This window comes from Channa argus, chromosome 9 (assembly GCF_033026475.1).
Source record: "Channa argus isolate prfri chromosome 9, Channa argus male v1.0, whole genome shotgun sequence".
In the NCBI taxonomy this organism is placed as follows: domain Eukaryota; kingdom Metazoa; phylum Chordata; class Actinopteri; order Anabantiformes; family Channidae; genus Channa; species Channa argus.
The window spans coordinates 12,069,412-12,089,079 of record NC_090205.1 but is presented as its reverse complement, the minus strand read 5'-3'; the positions used below and the strand labels follow the sequence as shown (position 1 = coordinate 12,089,079).

Sequence of the window (19,668 nt, the reverse complement as noted above, 5' to 3'; positions counted from 1 at the left end):
GTAAATGTGACCTACTTAGTTACTTTCTAGTTGCCGGTGACTGAGGTTAGTCAACTGTTTTTATCATTTTGTTACGGTTATATTATTTTCTAAAGCTGTGAAGTACCTGCAGCTGGATCTACCATTCAGATCCGTTTGTAAGCCTTTTAATAATGAAAATAATATCTAAATGGTTATTTAAGTATGTAAATAATCCACATGCAGCAAACAACACTCACACATTATTGAGGCCGGCTCCGTGCGCGTGTGTGCGGCCGTGCACGCGGGGCACAGGCAGGCTCAGGGCTGGGATTTCGGGTTAAATATTCAAAATGGCGGACGGAGGAGCAGCGAGTCAAGATGAGAGTTCAGGACCAGGTAATGATTACAGCATTTTACATATTCATACTGATATTCAAACTGTGATACTGGCAATTTATGATAAATGGAACACAGATAAAAGGTAGATTGACTAACAGATCAGGATGCAATTTAGCGGTATTTTAGTTTACACTCACCGAGCCAACTGTAATTTGACAGAGGAGGAAACGAGCTATTGCAGTGCGACGGCAAATTACATGGAAACATGCCTCCCCCCTTTGTGTGATTAGACGGCTGTACGCCGCTACATATTCATACCTGTGTCGACAAATACAATTTAGCATATTTTATTAGTAATCGGAGACATGACTCAAGATCATATATGACATATTTAGATATTTCACCAACGCAGTTTGATTGAAATGAGGATGCTAACAGGCTAGTGTTAGCTCGCTTGCTAACGCTTTGTGTTGATGCCACACTGGAGCTTTTGAAAGAGGTTTGCATATTCATTTTTGGAGAGCCGGGGCAGTGGCTGTGCTTGTTTCTTTCCAGCTGCTTGTGGGTAAATAAATCCAAATGTAGCAAAACCTGGCTTTTGTTGAACACACAGTGTCAGCGCTGTCTGCCCCAGCTCGATGTGATTTTTATAGCGGAGCATTTTCCCCTCAGCCTTTTGTGCTCGGCGCAGCGGAGCCACAGCAGCCTGTTGTGTTATTCATGCGGGCCTGGCCGAGCCAGAGTGCGGACTTCAGCATATTCCTCCAGCCGACGAGGAGCTGGAGCTCATCCTGCGCGACACAATAAACACATGTCAACACAACAGACTGTGTCGATAATGACCGAAATCCGCTTGAAATATCTGGCGTCGTCTATGTAAATCTACAACGACAGTTTTCCGATTGGCTAACTGGCTATCTTCTCCAACTTGGTCCTGTGGCTCAGGAGCTAACTTAGCGTTTATTTAATTTAGCACGAACACCAACAAGGCTGTAACGGTTTGCTGTTGTAAGGTTTAGATGACGTCCATAGTGTGATGTTTAAAGGTGTTTTTTCCTGTGTGGATGTACTTAAACAGTTTGGTTTAAGTTGCACCGAGCACTCTTTTAATCGAGTCGGTTTTTACAGATGGACTCTTAATCCATCTCATTAGAATATTTAATTTGTTTGTACCGCTTTTCATTGCTCGTGACTGGGCACCTTTGGAAACTTGGTGTATGTGTGTTATGCCCTTTGTTGTTCCAGGAGTTTCTACCCTGTCTGTGTGCACTGAATACAAAGATTGTACCTGTGTATCCCCCCAGGCACAGGGAGGGGTAGTGAGGCCCACTTCCGGAAGGCCACAATAATAACAGGCAGGGCATTCTTACCATTCACTCTGCTGGTTTAATGGCCGGGCAAGACACAGCTTGATGGCTCTTTTTTATTTTTTTATTTGTTACTCTGTGTAGTTCAGTTGCTTTTAAAGGGAACAGTCTGATGTAGTACTATCACAGAAGATAGGTTTCATTGTCTGTGAGAAAGAACTATTTACTTTTTCACTTCATAATTCAAGTTACTTTAAGCCAGAAGTCTTTGATAAAGGTGTCCTCACTGTCACATCACTGTTACTGTGTAACTTGGGAAAAATATATTTTTCTTTTTTGATGACTTTGACCATGTTGTCTATTGTTGTATTATTTGCAGTTTACTGTTTGTGCCTTTGTGTGTTATTCGGAGAAAATTCCAAAGAACGTTTTACTACCTTTGCATGTCAAAACAAGATATTTAATCAAACGGAACTTAGTTTTGTTTCTTACCTTGGTTTGATGTAATAACGAAACTCAGCTTTAAGTCCCAAGCTATACTTATGATTTTAGTGTTGCTATGCAAATAAACAAAATTCACCTTTCTCTCAATATTACTAGAAGTATTGCAGGGTAACTGCTATATCTCATTGCCCACAGTAACAATGGACATAAAGAACATTTTTTTGACATATTGCAAGAGTCACTACTATACAAAATTATATATTTTATTTCAACCATAGTTGAGAAGAAAGTTTATTAAATAGATATAAAATACTTAATCTTACAATTATGTGAAAATTACATACTGAAGTTTTTTGTGTGTTGGCATTTTGTAAAAATATATCCACTCTGGAAATGGGCTGATTTATATTAAAACATAGTAATTGACTTATTAGGACAGGGTGCGTAAAGAACGCACGAGAAACAATTCTGTCATCCTCACATTTAGACTACTTTTCTCATTTAATCAGTTTTACAGTTCCACCCTCATTCCAGCCTTGTACTTCCATCATGAATATTCATTGATGTAAACACAGTTGTTATGAATAATGCATCATTCTCAGTAATAAATTCAGGACATGCCATTTCAAAGTACTGAGAAGGCCTCCACGAGGGCTTCAGTCAGACAAGCTTTTTCACTGTGGAGGAAGAAAATCACAACAAATAAGAGCTGCATGGTGTACTCTAAATAGATAACTACTTGTTTCTCATGATTGTTCAGTCATTACTGACATTACTGACATTAATGACGGAACAATACAAGTAAAGAATGCTTATGTGCCTGGCTACTTGTATGTAAAACCTGTTTGTGAAATATTTGTTAATATCTTAGACTTGTGCCATACTGCATGACCTGGGACTTTTATTACAAGTAGGCAGCGAGTAGTATAGGATTAGTGGATAACCTACAAATTGTACAATATTGTTCCTCATGACTCACATGTCTGGTCATTAGAAGAATTTTTAAACTTTCATTTAATTTTTTTTTTTTAATACAAAAATGGTAAAGCAGTTTTTAAAGTTCAAGATGCATTTGCAAAAAATATCTTTATCCTAGTTAGAATAGCATTGAGGTTGTAATAATATGCTATCTTTGAATAGGTAAGGTAAGGGTGCAGAGCGTCTTGCAGTAAACTCTGAGCGACATGTTTGGAAGTGAAACTGTAGTTGTAGCTATTGCAAGAAGGTGAAATGCACATCACATGAATAACCAACGGTTGTTATGTGCTAAAATCAAATTCAGGCTGTCTGGTCCATCAGACTGTAATAATGAATTAAGGCTGACCTCTGCATAGGGCTGATTGGTAAAATTCCTACTTGCCACCCTCTAGAAACTGCATTTTCATTTAGTTAAATTGAATGTTCCACGTAGCTTAATCATAGTTTGCTAATGACTACCCAAGAGATACCACAGTAGCCTACAGTGGTGTTGTCCTCGTTACTGTCCATCAGGTTATGTCCCAGCATTGGTTATGTTGATTTGTTTTGCAGCTCAAATGTTAAAAGCTTTATATATTCTGCTTATTTTTGTTTTCATTTTCATGTACATTTTTGTCTTGAATCTGAAAGCTTTAGGTTTGTGTGGTTATTAATTTTCTTCACATTGACAGATTTTCTCCCATGACTGTACGTCCAGACTGTTAGCACCCAGACCACTCCAGATGTAGTTTTGATGTATTGTGTGTTTTAAGATGAGTAATATAGGTAGCAGGGCAGAATGTGGATGTGCTAATTAAGTTTTTCTTGTGTCTCATGTCTCAGCTCACATTAACGGCCTTGCAGTGTTCAGTCAGTCTTCCCATATTACGTTGCTAATGAGATACCTATTTAAAATTCTCTTTGCAGGATATTTGTATAAGGCATTGTTTCACAGCAGGGTTTTGCAAACCCTTCAACCACGTAAATGTATATGTATTTACTCCTGATAGGTGCCTTTGTATTCACATCTCCTTTTTTTTTCTCATTTTGTTGCATGATATGGTAGCTGAAAATATCAATAAAACGAAGGTAATTTCAGGCATACTTTGTTGATAAATTCTTTGGTTGTTTTTAACACTAGTGTGACATTTAATTAGCCACATTAATAAACATTAGTCTAGAGTGACTCTGCATGGAACACTGTAATATTAAAGGATCGACAACAAAGAGTTTTTGAGAGTATAATGCAGTGCTATGTTATTAATTAGGCCAGAGATTTCCAAGCAGGGGCAGCTGTACTTAAAATGATAGAAAAAATGGTCAAGAAAATCTGCATATTAGTGTTTAGGATGGATATAAATATGTAAATTAAATATAAAATTAAGGTTACCCTGATATTTAGAATATTTCGTTTTGCAGGCTCAAAAAAGTTTCAGTTTTCTGGCTCTCTTCATTGTTTAATTTAATCATCTAGTATGTAAATGCCTTTTTTAAGACAGCAGAACAAATGAAGAAGTTGATTTAAAGCTTTAACCAGAAGCAGTTTTTGTGAATTTAGTTAACAAACCCCTTCCCCTGTAGACCACAATACAACCATGCATTCCACTCTTGTCATTCAGATTGGTGGACACCTGTGCGGCCACATAGCCATGCTGTTTTCCCTTGAACGGGTATGCTGGAAATGAATTTAAAAGAGCTCAAAAATGAAATACTAATGGAATATAAAGCTAATCTAAATATGCTAATCCCTAAACACTTCATAAACATAGTCAGCAACAGCCTGCCACCCACTCTCTGTAGTCACTCACTGTGGAATGCTTTAGCCACAGGGGGTCCAGCAGTAATGACAGGCTTGTGGTGGATTAATGTGGAGTTATTTATTTCCGATTGAGCGAGTCCCCCCTCCCACTTATGCCCCCACCCCCTCCCTCCCTATTTAGCAGTTAGGCTGCGTCTCCATGACTCCCAGAGATGCTCACAACGAGCAGTCTTGGACGTTCTATTAATGCAGTATGCCTTGCTAACATGCCCAGACCACCGCCAACAGGCTTCACACTGCATTCTGGGAGATCCTCAGCCCTTTACCTGCTCTTAGCTAATTACTTTATAGCCATGCACTAGCACAGTAATTGGTCTTGTGCTGTTGCCTCACCTCCCTCCACTGTGCCAAGTGCTAGTTTGAGTACTTTTTCCCCCTTTCTCTGTCGTCCTTATTCCCCTGTTTTTTATCGTCCTCCAAAAGCCATCCAATTAATATGCTAATGAGCTGATAAATATTTATAGGGGTTTAAATTATGCAGAAAGCTTTCAGAGCCCGGTGTGAAATGCGTCGCTCTCAGGACTTCAAAGCCTTGCATTGCTAACGAGGCAGGGGCAGATTTGCATATGGCTTTAATCAGCTGAATACTGATTATGCTTCATTATATAGTCAGCGAGGGGGGAGGTAGAGGGGCAGCTGCTGCACTTGTCGTTCGGTTCATTCCAGCAAGAGAGGGAGAGGGTGAACTTTTTCAGAAGTACAGACAATCTTGGCGAGAGAGAGAGAGAGAGAGAGAGAGAGAGTGAGTATAGTAGGCACTGTAAAAGAGAGGGGCAGAGCTACAAGAAAAGAAAAGAGGGAAGGAGAACTGTTTGCCTAAACCCTGTTGGCTTTCCCAGTGTGTGTTTCCTAGTGTTGTTCAGTGAACCGTGCGGTAGATAGTGCCACTGTGTCTGTGTGTATCTCTGGTTGTATTGAACTCTGCTTGCTGCTGACCAGTGGAGAGTGAAGAGAGGAAGGAGTGGGAGGAGGTACAGAGTGGCGGGCACCCTGTCGTGGGTTTGCCCGGCAGAGGCAATTTTCCTTGATAGGTTTAGCAACCATGCTGGAAAACTCAGGTGGCGCACGAGTGGGTGAGTTTTTGCTGAGGCTGTGCTGGAGCTCAGATGGGTTTTGTTGTTGCTTGGTGTCCTCGTGTGAAATATGTAAGGTTGATCTGGTACCTTTGACATTACAATGTCACTTATTGTATTAATGTGACATTTGCCATCAAGCTAATCTTTTCTCATTACTTGTAATATTGTTTGTGTTGCTGAACCGTTTTGCTCTTTATTTGCTGTTTGCTGCTTTGAATGTTTAAAATGTTATTGTGTAAAAAAATGCCGTTATGACATAATCTGGTGCCAAAAGTTAGAGCACCCCTCTGATTATTGAGATAAGGTGGTGCTGTGTATTTAGCAAGAGTGGGTGTGAGTGTCTCTCACTATCTGTCTCTGTCTGGCTTTTCCAGATGCTAAAGTGAATAATCAGTCAGAAACTGCTAAATGTGCAATGGAAAGTGGTGACGGGAACACCGGTGAGTGAACACCAGCCTTTTTTTTTTTTTTTTTTTTTTTTTTGTTTTTGCTGGGCTGACATCAGGATGTGTTGAGGTTTAACTCCTCATTCAACAGGTTTCAAAGTCACAGCAAAGATGGAAATGTTTTACAGCACAAATCTGAACAAGCTCACTACTGTCCATCTTCTGTATTATGGACTTTTTTATGGATTTTTTTTTTTTAAGTAATGGCAGGTTTCCAGAATCCTTGTGAGCAGTTCTCTTTGTTAAATTAAGTTTATGCCTCACAGAGTAGTTTCCCTCACTTATGCCCAATGAATATCACTGTAATGTGCTCTCAGTGTCAGTGTTTTAGTAATTCTGATACAATTGATAGAACTCAAGAGTCAATCAGACCTCAGCTTTATATTCCTGTTGTGTAATTAAGTAAATAATAATGATGCTGTGATTTAAATTAGTTTGTAAGGCTATTAGCTTATGCAGCAGCTCTTTGACTTTAAAACACTTAAACTTGTCACTTTCAACATATTTAGTCAGTCTGTTTTTTTTGCACCTGAAAACAGTATGTTTTTCTGAAGAGAATGTCTAGTGTGTTCCTCATTTTTGTGTTGCCAGTGTAACTACAGTAAAAAAACATATTTGAACTCCCTAAAACACATGTTTTTGTATTTCTGTCTACAGGAATCCAAACCAATGGATTAGACTTTCAGAGGCAGTTGGTGCCAACCACAAGTGCAATCACTAATGCACATGCACAAGCCCTCCTCCAACAGGTAATAAACAATCACACACTTTACTTAAGTAACTCGTTGCTTTTATTTTTGTAAAACAAGGAGATGTCGGGTATATGTTTTGGTGTGTTTACACAGTTTAATTGTAGTTTTACAATTAAATAACATGAAGTTTTACCAGAGATGAGCTGAGCTGAACTGCACTGACACTTGCACAGGCAGAAAGAGTTCATTTAAATGAGCCAGGCTCTCCTGGTGTCGCCTGGCAACACGGCAGATTAATCAACCCTGTATGCTAATTAGCTGCTCTGCGGTTGCTCGGAAACAGATGGCCTAGAATATGCAAATCTATGCAGAATTTACATGCACTGCATAACAGTTATTTTAATTAGCATCTCAACTCTCCCCTCCCTTCCCTTCACTTGTCTTTTCTCTGAAGGCTGCAGCACATTTTAAATATCCACTTTCTCACTTCCTTTTTAATTTAAATTCCTCACCCTGCTCAAAGACTCTAGGCTTGTTCTCAGAAAGCCGCTCAGTTACATAAATTTGATCTTTCATTGTATATTTTATTTTTATGCTTATTTTATGTATACAGGTACTTAGTGTATAAATGAAATTCCCTTTCAAATTGCTTTCATTTAAAAGATGGAGTCATTTAAATATATTTAGCATCTATCCATCTTGTAGTTTTTTCCATGGCATCAACTATGACATGGAAAAAAGAGTGTGATCTCACACTGTCCACAATGCTCAGATATACCTCCCAGGAAGACTTCCTCTAAGCCCCCCTCTCTTGCTTCACTTTCACTAGTCTAAGTTGGAAGACTCGAGCGCTCTTGCGACCTCCGTCCAGCAGAGCGTACTGCCTCAAACCCAGCTAATGTTGGCCGGAGGACAGATTGCTGGAGTAAGTGGCCTGTTGCCTCATTGCTTTGAGTCAAAAACCTGGCTGTAGCAATGCATCTGGGTTGACAACTGAACACAATTGGTCCTGGTTAAAAGATTATATCATGAAATGGTCACTTGTCCTAATTCTGTGGCTTTGTATCCTCTGCCTGTTTGCCTGTTCTTTGCTATGGCTGTTAGGCTATGTCCAAATTCCTCCATAGTAGATAACAGAGAGAGAGAGAGAGGTTTGGACCTAGTCTGTGTGCCTATGCATTCATGGTCACGTTAACCACGTGAAACATTTTGTTTTCATCTTCTTGAGGCCATACTGATGTTGAGATGATCGAGTGGTTTGAACCTGGCTGCTATTGTGCTCCATGGGTGTGAATGTTTACTGTGCATGTGAATTTAAACATGACATCAACATGTTCATTTGCACTTGTGCCTGGCACAGCTGCATGAGTCTGTTCTTCATTTGCCTGTCGGGGCTTTTATTAGTGTTGCCATGATAGCCAAAATTTTCATTTTGATACCTTTGTGAAAAGTTCCATTCAAAAGATGTATTTAAATAAAGAGACAATTCTTTGACCTATTTTATTGCTCAATTCACTTGAAAAAATACAAATATAAAATAAATAAGAAATTGGATCAGACATAGCTGTGGTCTAGTTCATAAAACTGAACCAGAGCTGACATTTTAGCCGCTGTCAATAGCATCAAATGAGAAAATTCACCTGCTGTCAGTGATAAAACTGCAGTCAGGAGGGAACAATTCAGTTATCTTGATAAAGACAGATTCCTAGTAACATGTCAACACTGATGTGCAAAATGTGTCACAAATCTTTTATGCAACTCACAGATTGATATTTGGTATTAAACTTTGCATGTGTATCATCAAAGCTAAAACTCATGTATCGTGACAGTAATTGAATCAGTCTGTATGATTATACTTAAATCTAAACACTCTCATTCTCTCTCTGTAACCTACTTTTATCATCTCTGTCTCCCTGTCTGTCTCTTGCTCTGTCTATGTCACTTCAGTTAACACTGACCCCAGCACAGCAGCAGCTCTTGATCCAACAGGCCCAAGCTCAGCTCCTGGCTGCAGCCGTGCAGCACTCAGCCAGCCAGCAGAACAACACCACTGGGGCCAGCATTTCCGCCTCCGCAGCCACACCCATCACCCAGCTGCCCATGTCACAGCCCATCCAGATCACCTCTGTAAGACACAATCACTGGGGTTTCTGCAACTCCTTAAAAAATAATTCTCAAACGTTGTAATATTTGACTGTTTTAAATTGTTTTTTGTAATAATTCCATCACTTTATACACCTGCAATCAATGATGGAAATTTTAAATTCATAAAATGTTATAAAAAAAGGCATTTCAATTAATTATAATGTTTTATAATTGTAAAATGCAGAGAAGCTATGCAAATGTCTAGAATTGTATTGTTTTTTTTATGTAAAAATGTACATGTTTTAACAGGATCAGAGTAAAAATAAATTTGTGCTATGACTGATGATTTTGACAAGCAGGCCTCCAGTATTTTTTTCTTTGTCGAGGTAAATGTGGTAGTTTTTTGCTAATAAAAATGTGGACAATAGATTAATTCATAATTAATAAATGACTGGTTCCAGACCAACCAAACAACAAAAGTAGTAGTGATGAGTCCATAAAATCCGTGTTGTTGACCTGAAATAAAATTTGTGTGTTATTATATTATTACTTGCAATCCAAACCTTGCTGGTCTTTATATATAGTACATAATTATAATAAAACAGAGACTATATTCAAATTCTTGGTTTAGTTTGACATTAAATGTATAAGTTCTAGTTTTGACAAGGACTGTTGTAATTGTCCCACAACAAACTGGGCTCGTGGGTTTATAGCCTCAGTGCTGTAGAGATGTAATTTAGGCTGGTGTACAGTACAAACAGCTCGATCCTACACAACTGTAGTGATTAATAAATGTTTTCCTTGCAGCAGCTACAGCAACAGAGTCTTAGTCTGCCTCAGTTTGTTCTGGTTCAGCCTGGCCACCCGATCGCCACACCACTGCAGCCCACTCAGTTCATTATCTCACAGACACCGCAAGCCCAAGCCCAGGGTGAGAAAAGTACTTGGAGCGTTTGTTTTGCATGCAGAATGAAGAAGAGATACATATTCCAAGTTTTGTATGGTTTCTAATGATCTTCCCTCCCTTCTTTTTTTCACTCTAGGCATATTGCAAGCCCAGAGTCTTTTAACTCAACTACCTCAAAGCCAAGCTAACCTCCTGCCGACTCAACCAAGCATCACCCTTGCAACTCAGGTTGGTAATGATGCAAGAACCACTTTAAAACTATGTTAGTCTAGCAGTGCTTACATTTAATACCTTTTTATACGTTTGCTTGATGTAGATTTTTTTTTTAAACCAATTTTTTTTTACATTTATGCAGGTTTGTTTATTTTTTATAATGTCCTATATTTCTGATCTCTCCAGCCTGCAACTCCAACTCGCACAGCAGCAGCGACACCTATTCAGTCCCTCCCCCACAGTCAGACACCACCCAAACGGTTGGATACCCCCACTCTGGAGGAGCCTAGTGACCTGGAGGAGCTAGAGCAGTTTGCCAAGACTTTTAAACAGAGGCGTATAAAACTGGGCTTCACACAGGTGCGTGTAGGACTGAATACATTTAATATCCTCAAGGGTTCAGTGAGTTTAGCTTTTTAATCGTATTTGCTTTTCATTTGCAAATGAACGTCTTTTACTGTCCTCATGTTCAGATTCTTAGTTTATAGAATACTTACAACATTTAACTCCTAAGTAAGTTGTTGCTGCAAGGAAAATTGTAATTTTCCTTTCATTATTCACATTTCTTTCCCTCTCTGTGTTTTCCTTGTTCTCACAGGGGGATGTTGGCCTGGCTATGGGGAAGCTGTATGGAAATGACTTCAGCCAAACCACAATCTCTCGCTTTGAGGCCTTGAACCTGAGCTTTAAGAACATGTGCAAACTCAAGCCATTGCTGGAGAAGTGGCTCAATGATGCAGGTTGGTCCCTGAGCCCACCTGAATGGGTGATACAGCAGTAGTGCACATGAGGGCTCTTGATGACTCTACATATGAATTCATGACTTGCCTCCTATAATGGGCAAAGGTTGGGTGGTATCTGTCTGTCTTTACAGTACATTGTCTTTACCTCCATCCCCTTCCTTTTTGACGGTGCTGTTTGTGCAGAGAACCTGACATCTGATCAGGCCCTGTCCAGCCCCAGTGCCCTGGGCTCTCCAGGCATGGGCATAGAGGGGATTAACCGCAGACGAAAGAAGAGGACCAGTATCGAGACCAACATTCGAGTGGCCTTAGAAAAGAGCTTTCTGGAGGTGAATATTTATGTGATAGCTAAAAGGATTAGGTTTCTTTGAAACAAATGAATAACCAGTGAAAAAATGTTCAATGCAGTGATAGTTTTGAGATGTCTTATTGAGGATTTGTTCTTGCATGTGACTAGAGTCAGGCAACTTCAGCCGCAGTTTTGAGATCTTATGGCGTAAAGACAGTGTGGAGGTAGTCAATGAATTAGTCTCCTCAGTACTGACAGGGAATCCCTGGCTTCTTTGCCCTCTTCAAGCAGAACCAAAAACCTACCTCTGAAGAGATCACCATGATTGCTGATCAGCTCAACATGGAAAAGGAGGTAATTCGGGTCTGGTTCTGCAATCGTCGGCAGAAGGAGAAAAGGATTAACCCCCCTAGCAGCGGAAACAGTGGAGGAAGCAGCACCCCAATTAAAACCATCTTTACTCCCAGTAGTCCTTTGGTAAGGGAGTACCAATATAGTTGTATTTAATTTTTGTTCTCTGGAATTTGCAAGGATGCCAAAAAACTTATTATAATGATTTGTAGCTATATGCCACCCCAAAGCAGTGGATTATTCAGTCCTACCTCTTTTTCTCTTACCCAGGTGGCCAGCACAGCAAGCCTTGTGAGCAGTCCAACTATTAACACACCCACCACTCTGACTGTAAACCCAGTAATGCCTCTCACCAGCACCAGTGTCTCCAGTTTGTCTTTCACAGGTGTGTGTGTTTATCATCATCCACAATGGTAACATACAAACTTAGTGTTTTCTCATTTGTACGCTTACACCCCATTCTCCCTTAAAGGCACGACAGTTGGAGCAACAAACGCTGCATCGGTTATCTCCACTGCTCCCACAACAACCAGCTCTCATTCTTTAAGTCCACCACCAACATCAATTCATTCAACGAGCACAGAGAGCAAGGCTGGCAATCAGGTGCATACTGTCTTCACCCAGGCCCCAACGTCCATAGCCACCAGTTTAGGTACAGGTCAGCTGATGGTGGCGTCTCCGGGTCTGTCTGCAGCGCTGCAGGGTGCACAGTTACCCACCAGTGCAAGCTATGCTGCTATGGCTGCTGCTGCAGGGCTCAATCCAGGATTGATGGCATCCTCACAGTTCACTCCAGGGTTAGCATTGGCCATGTTCATATTGGCTCTCTAATTATCACCTCTATTGATCTCATTCAATAGCACAGGTGTTGTTTTTATTGATCTATATATCTTCACCTGTTTCTGTGTGTCCAGAGGTGCCCTGCTCAGCCTGACTGCAGGTGGCCTTGGCAGTGCACTGAGCCCTGCTCTCATGAGCAACAGCACCCTGGCCACTATTCAAGGTGGGTACTAATGTCACAATATAAATTAATTAATTAATAAATTAATAGTTTCTAAACAAATGGTCTGAGACAAAAAATTAAACCAGTTTTTAATGTAGGTGAATTATATGAAGAATTATTTCATTTTTAAATTTACTTTGTGGATGGTGTGTGTGTGAGAGAGTAAGAAAAAAAGAAAATCGCACCTAGACACTGAAATTTAAATATTTAAATGTGCTGTACAGTATCTAAAGGTGATCATTATTACTAGTTTAAAGCAATAACTGAGGCAGTGTCTTCAGACAGATAAGATCTACTTCAAAAAGTAGGAGGGTTGTAATTTCACACTTGACATTTCACATACTGATAAAAACATCAGTCTCCAGTAGTCGTTTGTGGTGCAGAATGGTGAGGGGGAAAAAGACTGCACAAAGTTTAAGGGTTGCCTATGAAGGGCTATAGATATACGTAACAATTATTATTGCTTTTTAAACAAATTATAATTAAACAATTACTTAATGCTTGTCTCCAGCCGGGGAAGGTTGCAGGCAAACAATATTTAATTAATAAATACAATTTTCAATTAAATTGGGGAATACATAAACAAATAAAATAAGATGAACACACTTATCACGTCTAAGAAAACATTAAAAATAAATAAATGACAACCTATTATGCAGTAACTAAAAACTGTTGGTGGTAAAATTTGTATAAAGGAAATAAAACCTTAAAAGGACACAACAAGAGAAAAAACCCAATAAAGTTATTTCTCACCTTAAAATTGTTTAAAGTATTTTTGATTCATATGCAAGTTGAGTCCTCCATATGCTGATTTGCACGGCCAGCTATCTTCTCTTGCACTCTAACAACACCACCTGCTTCTCCTCCTTTGTCTTCACTGCAGCTCTGGCATCAAGCGGCACAATCCCCATCACCTCCCTGGATGGTGGCAACCTGCTGTTTGCCAACACGTCTGCTGGTAACACGCCCAATCTGGTGACCACGCCGCTCTTCCTGAACCCCCAGAACCTGTCTCTCCTCACCAGCAACCCCGTCAGCCTAGTGTCTGCTGGGGCGGGGGGACTGCAGGTCACTGCTGATGCTCATCATCAAGCCACGACGGCTGCTGTGCCTGTGCAAGCCTCGACCATTACCACTGCCTCCAAGGCTCAGTGAAGCCAGTCAGGCTGCATCCTGAATTATTTCCCTATTTCTTATGTCATGCACTACTCTTATCACACCATGTAGGGAATAGGGAGGTCATTAGTATATGCTATAGGCTCTGTGCTTCACTAACCACCCCACTTTCTTTACCTTGTATCTATTATAATTTAATCCTTTTGCTGCCACCAAAAAGAAAAGAGCCTCCAATGACTTTTTGTTTTTTCTTTGATTACTGGATTTTTTTTTCTGCCCCACACAAAAACAGTAGTCAGGTGGACACTATTGTTGGCCTGGAGCTCCTCATGAACCTTGACAAGAGTCCAGGATGAAAATATCCTTGACACCAACAAACTGTTCGCATTTTGTGTGTGTCTATATAGAGATATATATATATATATATATATATATCCTGTTTCTGTTTCCTGTTTCCTCCTAAAATATTTCTAACCAAATACTTGAGGATTTTGCTCTTTTAATATTCAAACTAAACTGATTAACTACTAATTTTACAATATTCATCCTTACTAATGGGGATTTGTGTATCACCCCATCTTTAATGTTTTTTTTTCTTAATTTTTTTGGAGGGGGGGTATAGACAGGCCTTGTAAATTATATCAAAGTTATATTTTTGAGATTTTTTTTAATCTTTACTGTCTACAGTTTTTTTATTTTCTGAACCTTCTAAGTCTAATATTAAGTTAAGATTTAACTATCACTTTTTAATCGTGGTTATAAGGCTTTAAAAACAAGTAATAAGTGGCCGATATAAAGGTTATCATTGCTTTAAGGGTCGGAGGCACCAGATGAGTCTCTCTTTCTGGAAACACTGAGTTTTACATTTTGGTGCAGCGGCCGCCAAACTTAAATAAAATGAGAGGCTAGTTGCGGATTATAGACACTGACAGAAAATTACTGAAAGCATTATGCTAAGAGATTTAAAAAGAGCTGCAGACATGCTTTCCTGTGTCCAATTAATGGTGATTTGTTATGGGTGGTGATCCATTGGAAAACTGTACATTATGTTTGGATTCCGAGGTAAAAAGTAAAAATCTGTGAGCGTTGTCTATAGCAGATGCTTAGAGCTCAGTAAACTGCTTGAGGCTCTGAGGGTAACTGGTTTGTCTTGTTGCAGACTAGTCAGGGGCATGGTCATCATACCAAATGTATGATGGCATTGGTTAGATTGGGTTATTGTATTTTATTATTCTTTACCGTTGTATCTACTTGTGCACAGTATCTGTACCAAAAAAAAACTGGATTGATGAGCTGCAGTCTGTCTGTTTTGGGAGGAATGAAATTCTGTCTTTGTTTTGTCTGCAGTCACTTGACTGGCTTATGAACTATAAGATATACCAAAAATATTTGTTAAAATAATTGCTGTGTGTAGTTGGTGTAGTTTAGTCTAGTCAATATATTTATGAGTACCGAATCTCTCTCCATCGTCCGCAGATTATAGAAATGCAATATTTTGATCATTTTCCAAAGATGACCTTTTTTTATAATTTGACCAGGGGTCTCATAGCTCAGCTTTTAATTGGCAGCACAACTGACCAAAACAAAGGGGATTGGTGGGTTGGGGCATGAGAAAGTAGTTTCCTTCTATGCTTTCTGAAAAATATTTTTTTTTCTTCCCTCCAGTGGGGATTTGCCCCCCTGATGCCTGATCCTGTTTTTCATTGAGCCTTGGATGGCTTGTTTTTCTTTTTTAACTGTTTTGGTAGCAGTTTTGGACTTTTCTGAAGCATAATGGAAAAGCATAATTGTTTTTTTTTTTTGTTTTGTTTGTTTTTGGGGTTTTTTACTACTATTCAGCCATAAAACAACAGCTTAAACCAAAGTGGTTTTCCTCAGTAGTTGCTGTGCCTGTCCAAGCACACAAGTTGCCGTTCATGAGCTCTACTCTAAGCAAAATATTTTCCTCTTTTCCCTCCTCAGTCAGTACCTGATAATTCCTGATTTGGTGCTGCTGGATAAAGATCACAGAAACTTAGCTTTAACAACTTGCTGCTGAAGCTCCTGGTGGAGTTGAGCTGTTGAGAGGTCTGCATGCTTTCCTATAGCTTTATGACTACATCCTGAGAAAAGTCAGGTTTTGTGGTTTTGACCCTCCCAGCTGGAGGGCTCACCTATGTAAATTCATAAATCTGATCATTCGATAACGTACCACACTTCCTCTAAGCACCATCATTTTAAACCAGCATGTTAAGAAAGAGTATGCTGCTCCCAATATCTGTCTGTGGACTCGTATAAGACCTGCCAATTGATCTTTCTCAAGACAGTGTTGGGCTAAGTACTGTTATGTGCTACATGTTCAACTAAACCCCACACAAAAGTAGCATTGTTCTACTGCTTCCACATAACAAAATGGAACACCACAGTGATTCCTAAATCACTGACTGTAAGCAGTGAAATTTGTCCATGTTATCCTTTTGTGTACTTCTTTTCTGTTGAATTATTTTGACTGAATATACCTCAGCAGCATTTAAAAATAGGGTTCACCTATAGTCATTTAGTCATTTCTGTGTATAGAACAGTGTAGAATGTATTATTACTGACTGGCTTACCATTCAAAGTTTATACTGATGAACCACACATAGGAACCATACTTTCAAGGACAACCTACTACTGCTATTTTCTAGTACTACTATTTATGGGGTATTTCCAGGTTTTAATATTATTTTGAGATCCTTCTTGCCAAAGTAAAAGCCTTTCTCTTTGCAGCAAGGCACATGTCTGGCTGCTCATGTTGCTGGTTTTCCAGCCTTTTGAGGCCACGATGGGCCTAAAGGACTCAGTCCTGTTCCAGTGCTGTTGGAAGTTAGGAAAGAGTTAGACATGTGCTAGCAAGATGAACTAGTTGCTGTTGGCACCATAGGATGTTACTGAAATATTTATCTGAGGAAAGACTTAAGAATTAGAGAAACAATCTTTTCTTAATTCTATACATTTAAATATATATAAACACTTGTAAGATATTCATATGTTATATTTGAACCAGTATGTTATCAAGACTGAATGTAGTGTTTATCATGCTTACTCAAAAAATTCCCCTTAATTTTCCTTTTTATTCTTGCAAAAGAGCAAGTTTTTTAATTGTCAAGACCAAAAAAACAAGCAAACAAAAAAACAGAGAGAGAAGTAAAAAGAGAGAGAGAATATATCTGAGATCACGCCTCGGTTGAGCATAATTTGCTGACTCCCGTGTCTGTTGTGTATGTGCGAGGTTGCTTCTGACAGACAGATCTTCTGGTTGGTAGGAGACTCTGAAGCATCTTAATCTTTTAACAGATTGTTTTGTTTTGTTTTTGGGTGAAGTCATTGTGGACTTGATTTGCTGTGCTGTCTTTAACAATCATTTGATTTTAAAAAAAATGCCTTTTAATTGTTTTGTATAGTATCAGAGGGCAAGATCACTGGCTTTCTTAGTTTGACAAAGAAGATTAACATTATCATTTATGCCTTATTGTTACGTAGAAGACATGAGCATTGTAGCATTGTTGTTGTGTTTGAGTGTGCGTGGGAGCTTGAGCTCACCTGGTGCATTGTTTTTACTGAAACAGTCCAGTGTACACTGGGCCATTTATTGCATGGGATGGCTAAGTTGCTACCTATGGTTTTTAGGTGTGACTCAGACAGGTTGATAATACCTGTGAGAAAAGCTTTACTAATAATTCCAGCAGGTGGGTTTGTGTATGTGTGTTTCTTTATAAAGAGAGAATAGGGAAGGCAGTCTGCAAACCATTAGGGTGCATTTTTCCCATCTTCCAGCAGGTGTTTGAAAGTGATATTTGTTTTTTTTTTTTTTTTTAAAGGTGGGACATGAGTATACTTAATTTTTCTTTTTTTTTGACCAGAAGGAGGTTTTCTGCTGAGAGAAAGTCTTTGAGCCAGTTTATGATTTATAGTGGTAAATCAACATGCGGACAAACAATCCGCTGTGGCGACCCTGAACTCACGGGATAAGCCGAAAGGACAAAAAAAAAGTGGTAAAAATACAGTTTATGTACTACTTATGGTCCCAACAGACCTGGCTTGGCTTTAATTTTTTCAGTTTTAGTGGGCGATTCTGAGATTTCAAGATACTCTTGTGGATAAACCGTGCGTGAAGCCGTCGTGTGTTGATTGTCCACACTGGTTTGCTGGTTTATAACGTTGACAAAAGAAGTGTGGAGTACCAGTAAGGCAAAAGGAGCTGTTGTATACCTCATTTCTAACTCAAGACTGAGTGAAACCTGCTTTAATCTACTTAACATATAAAAAAAAAAATGTAAAAAAAAAAAAAAAAAAAAATCACAAAAACTTAAATGAAAATACACGTGTGTTTGTGAAGACGTCTGTCCATACCTGTACTTGGTGGAGGGTTGTGTAAAGTACCTCCACAAGAGGGAGACAGAATACACACCAGTACTAATGAATGTCTGCTGTTTTTCATTCACAGTTTGATGTATTTATGCTGCACATGCTTTTTTTTCAGCATGGGATGAAAATGATTTGTTGTAATTTCAGTTAAAAGTTTATTTTGGTGTTGTGGATTCTTTTTCACCTAAAAGTCACTTTGATATGTAACCGGACCACCCCCTGTTTCATTACTTTTAAGTTTGACAATCCTGGTTTAATTTTTTTGTATGTTATGTTTCTCTCTGACCAGGTACAGGTATGTGCGTGTCTTTACATGATGGAGTGCTGTCGCAGCCTGCTCTCGCTTTCCTTTGATACCAACATTAACCAAAGATTTCTAACTTGATTGTATATGATCGGCACCGACTCCCACCCATCACCACCTCACCGCTCAGCATCAAATCCAGGCTGCACACTCTGTCTCACACGAGTCCTCGGTTCATCTGTAAAAAGTTTAGCTTTTATTGCATGCGAATGTGTATCTGCCTGGAAAAAAAACTCTGGCAACCCGTCGGTGCAGCGGTTTCAGTGCCTGTGGGCGGGGATTGGAGGGGGTTGAATGGGAGCTGAGCGGGCTTTTCTATGACAGACACCAACCAATCTGGTGGTAGCTGGGTGATGTTTGTTAATACACACTGAGGGGTTAATCCTGTGCACACTGTACATGCTCAGGACACTGTATGTTTGTCTGTGAGCCCTGTTGCTAGGATGTTTTCCCTCCGACCCTCTTCTCTCTCTCTCTCAAGGACTGTGGTGAAAATGCTGTTGCTGCCTCCCTCCTCTTCATGATTTGTACACTGTCGTCCCAGGACATAGCCTGTTGTCTCCAGGAATACACATCCAGCTGTTGTTAAACTTACTGCTGTGCCCCATCCTTCTTTCCACTTCCTCCCTTTTCTGCACTCTTCTGTTTTTTTCCTTTGCCATCACCTCTTCACTACAGACTCTGATCAGCTGTGACACTATGCATCATGGTCCTTCACTCTGCATGGACTGTGTCCCTCTGGCTCAGACCTCTGGCCGATGGGCTTCAGTGACACTTTGTTTAATGCTTTACTCCAAGTGAGGCTGTAGGGACCTCACAAGCGCTATCCCAAAGCAAAAATCCAAATATTTAACTTTTAACAAATGCAGATACCAAAGATATCTCTCTGTTCTGTGTCTCTCTCTGTGTTCTCTCTTCCACCCTGCAGCGTGTATTAAGAGACAAACCCAGCACTGGCTTTAGTCCTAGCCTCAGTAATTCCAAAGCTTAGATGTATATTTTGGTATATTTCTGAGAAAAAACGTACGTGAAAAAGCATCTGTTTCTCATTTGTTGTAATCTCTTTTTTTCTGTCACAGCATGGAACTAATTGCAGAACTGTCTTACTCTTGGTAGGTTAAAGATATAGTATTTTTGTATGTTTTGGGTGTGTCATTAGTGTGATTATCAGTTCACAGCCCAAGTGACCATGGCTTTCAATAAGAGAGAAAAACTAAAAAAAAAAAGAGA

At 39.5% G+C, this 19,668-nt stretch overlaps 1 protein-coding gene across 3 annotated transcripts; it reads left to right on the top strand.

Annotated features, from left to right (window-relative positions):
- Nucleotides 1–229: 229 nt before the first annotated feature.
- Nucleotides 230–18,074, top strand: pou2f1b (POU class 2 homeobox 1b). 3 transcript variants are annotated; one of them, XM_067515115.1, is made up of 15 exons: nucleotides 230–357; nucleotides 6,278–6,343; nucleotides 7,007–7,098; nucleotides 7,871–7,966; nucleotides 8,989–9,168; nucleotides 9,934–10,057; nucleotides 10,170–10,261; nucleotides 10,433–10,606; nucleotides 10,845–10,986; nucleotides 11,173–11,318; nucleotides 11,570–11,755; nucleotides 11,900–12,014; nucleotides 12,102–12,426; nucleotides 12,544–12,632; nucleotides 13,516–18,074. In XM_067515115.1, the coding sequence occupies exons 1-15, from the start codon at nucleotides 312–314 to the stop codon at nucleotides 13,785–13,787; spliced, it is 2,145 nt and encodes a 714-aa protein (XP_067371216.1). In that variant the 5' UTR covers nucleotides 230–311; the 3' UTR covers nucleotides 13,788–18,074. The 3 variants fall into 3 exon arrangements, with proteins under 3 accessions (XP_067371216.1, XP_067371215.1, XP_067371217.1); XM_067515114.1 differs by having other exon boundaries at nucleotides 11,567–11,755; XM_067515116.1 differs by lacking the exon at nucleotides 7,871–7,966 and having other exon boundaries at nucleotides 239–357; nucleotides 11,567–11,755.
- The last annotated feature ends 1,594 nt before the right edge of the window (nucleotides 18,075–19,668 follow it).

Bases quoted from the DNA above. Each gene is read 5' to 3' on its own strand.
- pou2f1b (XM_067515114.1), top strand. From the start codon at position 312: ATGGCGGACGGAGGAGCAGCGAGTCAAGATGAGAGTTCAGGACCAG. The intron at 6,344-7,006 runs GTGAGTGAACAC...TTCTGTCTACAG, and splicing joins AAGTGGTGACGGGAACACCG to GAATCCAAACCAATGGATTA. The intron at 12,427-12,543 runs GTTAGCATTGGC...CTGTGTGTCCAG, and splicing joins TCCTCACAGTTCACTCCAGG to AGGTGCCCTGCTCAGCCTGA.